Here is a 4406-nt window from a genome sequence, read left to right as displayed (position 1 = left end):
CAAGCCGCGCGCATGGGTGAGGTTTTCTACACGCGCTTCGTCCCGAGCCAGGGCCAGTATCTTTCCTTTCCGCGTCGCGTCCCTGGCGCCCAAACCTGTCCCGTACCTGGGCCCCGTCGGCTCCTCGCCACCCGATCATCCTCACCTGCTGACCCTTTCCGACACGGCTCTCATGCAGCTGTGGCTGACGAATCCTCGCGTCTCTGCGTTTTGGGGCTCATACACGCCCAACTTTCTCAGCGATGCCCTCTCGTCGCGTCACTCGTTCCCCGTCATTGGAATGTGGGACGGCGTGCCCTTTGGCTACTTCGAGATCTACTGGGTCAAAGAGGACGTGTTGGGCCGGCATCTTGGCGGCGGCGTCTGTGACTGGGATCGTGGACTGCACGTGTTTGTGGGTGAGGAATGGGCACGTGGAAGAGTCCCCGCGTGGTTGTCGAGTCTGATACACTGGTGTGTCACGGAGGATTACCGGACCATGAGTGTGTGCTTTGAGCCGCGCATCGACAATCAGAGGTATGTCTCGTCTTCATTTCGCTGGCCAAACAGGCGACTGATGTGTCGTCGTAGGTTCATTCAGCTGCTCCAGCAGTCACACTTTGCAAAAGAGCGGGAAGTTGCCCTGCCGCACAAACAATCTGTGTACATGCGTCTCGGCAGAGAGGCGTGGGAGGGCCCTGCATTGTGATAAAAGGATGTTGCGTGTTTGCGCCAAATCCTCGTACTCAAGTGTTGGTAACGTGAAAAGCCCTGTAACATGGTTGAAATGCGCTTTTGGAACAAATGGGATTTGGGGGGGGGGGCGGGCCTGGCGCCACCTTGAAGTTCAGGGCAAATACCAGTCCGAGCGCTTCCTTTCCCCAGACTGGCTGGGCCAGCAGGCGGCGACAGAACCTATGCCAAGAAGCGGAAGCAAGCGGAACGAGCTCCTAGCCTGTCCGATTGACATGGGACACGCAATGGCTCTCAGATCAACAAGTGACGATCACTAAGAATGTCCGACACAAGGCAATTTCTACGCTCCAGCGCTTTCGTGGCTCGAGCTTTCGTGGCTCGAGGCTGTGTAGGGCGTTTACGCAGTGCAACGTCTCTGGCATCTGGCATGTCGGACACGACTAGCAGGAGGCCCGGATAAAGTCAAAACGGTCACACAGAACTCCTCCAACACCGGGCGCTCGGGTCGAAGCGGCACGCTCGTACGTATTCGCAGAATCCGTCTCCGGATAGCAGGCCGACGGAGGGGGGTGTTCCCGGACGTGGGTGCAGGGATCATGACCTAATTTTCATCGCTCTTCCGCCCTCTTGAACAGTCGCATCTGGGTCTTGGTTCGTTGCAACGGCGGATACCGGGGTGGCTCTTAAGGTTCGGCTGATCATCATACTAAGAGGCAAATGGGGTATCGAGCGCGGCTGAGACCATCTCTGAGGTCCCCCGGCCCTCAGGCTAGCTGTCTTTGCGCTGGGTTGTCTACTATGGCTCGCAAGTTTGAACACTCTCGGCCGGCAAACCCCCTCTCGGGTCTTGGGGAATTGCAGATGAAAAGAAAAAGTCTCATACCCGTCCATCGGTGACCTGAGTCGCGCGCACTTACATCGCCGTGATCCCAACGAGTCTAGTCTGCACGACAGCTACTACGTACGAGGGAAGTCGCTCCTCCTGCCTGCGGGAATCGTTGGCAGCTCTTAAACCTTCAAGGCTTCATTTGTTCCTCGTGGCAGACGATGCGCCACGTCATTCGTTACCTTGAGTAGGATCAAGCGATGATGAACAAGGTACCTGTTTGTCACTCACAATATGTCTTGTAGAGTTTTGCTCAGCTTCTGAGCGGTGAGCAAATGAAATGTGCTCTCCAGCCCCAATGCCCACCCCTCTGGGCTCTTCAAGCTCGACCGCACTTGTAATGGTGACAATGAACGAACAGAAGCTAGGCAGGGCTGGGCTAGGCTCCATCTGGGTGTCTCTCTCTCTCGTGCCTCGCCTGGTGATTGGAAATTCCAAAAGAGATGACCAGTTGCGCGGGTCACTGTCACAGCGAGCACCCATGACTAGCATCCATGTTACCCTCGTCCCTCCCCGAGTGTGCGTCGGCCAAAGAACGGACGGAGCCCTTTTTGGTGCCTTTTTCTCATCCCTCAGCATTCATCTTATGGCACTCGCCCGCCGTTGATGTTTCCACAAGCGTGTCTCCTCTCCGACCAAACCCTCTGGGGCCTCTCTCGCTGAAATCGAGCATCAAGCCTGGAACAGCCGAAAAACAACGCTTGACGGCGGTTCCACCACTCCGCCGACTCGCGCACGTCCACATACCTACGACAATCCTAGGGTCCCCTACGGCGTAGGTCCCCTTTCGCTGGCGCAGAGTTCAGCATAGACTACTGCCATCTTGAGCATCTGGTGGCGTCGTATCTTGCCGAGTCTACCGCCCCCAGCGCCTGGTCCTGGGCTCAGGGCCGTGCTGCTACCTGTGAGACTGGTTCACGACCTGCGCAGATCGCAAGGAAGAACGGCGCGAACGAAAAGCCGTCTACCGTCTCCTCGCTACACAGCAAAAAAAAAAAAAAGAAGTCGCCCGTCCGTCCTCTCTCCAACCAGAGCAGTCGTCAACCCCGGACTGATCCCCGACCTGTCCCTCCCTTTCCCGCTTGGGGCGTTTGCTTGTTTCTTGTGGCTGTCAACCCGTCACTTTTTTTTTTTTTGTTTTCCTACGTCTTATCCGCGGAACCTACCACGTCCATCCCGGTCGGCACTCACCTGGGGTCCCCAATTGCCCTTAACAAGGTTGTGCTCCCCCCCCCTGGCCAGTTTCTCTGAACCCATCCTCCCTCGTCCAGCGACTATAACACTCTAAGCGGCCTCCCATTTCAATCCCATGGCGACGATCTAGAGAAGTATCGTCGTCCCCGTTCCCCATCCCTTCGCCCTTTGCGAGCGCATGCCGCAGATCATGGTGACGCCTCATCCGTCGCCTGAGCCTCCGCCACCCCTCCCCTCCTCCACCGACGACGCCGCCGCCTCCCCTCCGCCTCGCGACAGGCGGCGCCCGTGATGAAGACTCTGATTCCTCCACACTTCGTCCTCGAGGAGGTCTCCCGCTACGATATCATCATCGCCTCACTCGCCCTCGGCTTCACCATTGGCTTTGGCTGGCTGACGACGTGGACGGCCGCGAAGCAGACGAAACATGTGTGGCGCCGTCACGGTATGCGCGTCTGGCGCAATGCCTATGTGTGGATGATCTGGCTCGAGATTGCCGTCTGCCTCGTCTTTGCCATTATCTGTTTCCTGTATCTGCTGCACGTTATACCCCCTAGGTACGTTGCGTCCAATCTCGGTCCTGTTTTGGTTTGTCCATTTTCGTTGTACGTTTGGTCTTGCAGGGGTTCAGTCCTGGTGTTTGTGACTGCCGCTGCATCCTGCGGCTACGGGGGTGCGATGCATGTGAGAGAATACACAAGGCTGACCGTCACTCCAGCTTTGCATTTTACTTTACCATCTGTGGGTGAACCCTCCCCCGATCCCGTCATCGTCATGTGTTGGCTTGGCAGACAGAAAGCAAAGCACTAACATGGCCCCCCCCCCTTGCCAGTGACCATGTGGGCGCTCCAGGTGCAGTTCCTGCTCCAGATCATCGTCAACCGATGCGCCATCCTCATGACGGACCCCAACAGGGCCTTGCGCCTGAAATGGGGCATCGCCGCCCTCATCACCCTCGTCAACATATCCGTCTACTGCATCTGGATCCCCGCGCGCCTGCAAATCTCGGAGCGCTACGTCCACATCAACGAGTGGTGGGACCGCTGCGAGAAGGGCATCTACCTCATCGTCGACACCATGCTCAACTTTTACTTTATCCACATTGTCAAGAAGAACCTCATCATGCACGGCCTCACCAAGTACCGCTCCCTCGTCCGCTTCAACATGTTCATCGTCGGCTTCTCCCTGAGCATGGACGTCTTTATCATTGGCATGATGAGCCTTGGCAACTCGTTTGTGTACATGGTACGTGCTGTTGGTGCTGCTGCTGCTGCTACTCCGGCGGTAGCATCGAGTCACTCGCTGTCTTCGAAGGCTAACTCGTTCCCCTTCTAGCAAGTGCACCCCCTCGCCTACATTGTCAAGCTCAACATTGAAATGTCCATGGCCGATCTCATCGGCAAGATTGCGCGCAACCGCAACTGCGGCGTCATCGCCGAGGGCACCTTTACCGAATCGCTCGACTCGAGCGGCGGCGGCGTCCGGACGGCGTCGAGCATGACCGACGACGTCGAGGGCGACCTCGACCAGACCTACCGGCGTCGCGTGCCCGTCAGCACGTCGCCACGGGCAGCAGCATCAGAACGGCGTCACGCTCGAGCTGACGGACATTGTGCCGCCGCGCCGCGACCGCCGGCAGCTACCGCCGCTG

The 4406-nt window shown here is 57.8% G+C and overlaps 2 protein-coding genes across 2 annotated transcripts in view; both read left to right on the top strand.

The window, feature by feature from the left end:
* VDBG_02876 (aerobactin siderophore biosynthesis protein iucB) overlaps positions 1-688 on the top strand; it is a gene marked incomplete at both ends in the record, with an annotated part of 1696 nt that extends 1008 nt beyond the window's left edge. The window contains 2 exons of the mRNA XM_003006691.1: positions 48-516; positions 571-688. Coding sequence (XP_003006737.1) covers positions 48-516; positions 571-688 — 587 coding nt within the window. The remainder of the gene's footprint in view (positions 1-47; positions 517-570) is intronic.
* A 2358-nt stretch (positions 689-3046) lies between these two features.
* Positions 3047-4090, top strand: VDBG_02875 (conserved hypothetical protein; the record flags this gene model as incomplete). The annotated part of the gene is made up of 3 exons (XM_003006690.1): positions 3047-3360; positions 3474-3496; positions 3588-4090. The coding sequence occupies 3 exons, from the start codon at positions 3047-3049 to the stop codon at positions 4088-4090; spliced, it is 840 nt and encodes a 279-aa protein (XP_003006736.1).
* Between the last annotated feature and the right edge of the window lie 316 nt (positions 4091-4406).

The sequence above is a fragment of the Verticillium alfalfae genome, genomic scaffold, assembly GCF_000150825.1.
Source record: "Verticillium alfalfae VaMs.102 supercont1.3 genomic scaffold, whole genome shotgun sequence".
Classification (NCBI taxonomy): domain Eukaryota; kingdom Fungi; phylum Ascomycota; class Sordariomycetes; order Glomerellales; family Plectosphaerellaceae; genus Verticillium; species Verticillium alfalfae.
This window is presented reverse-complemented; position numbering and strand designations above follow the sequence as displayed.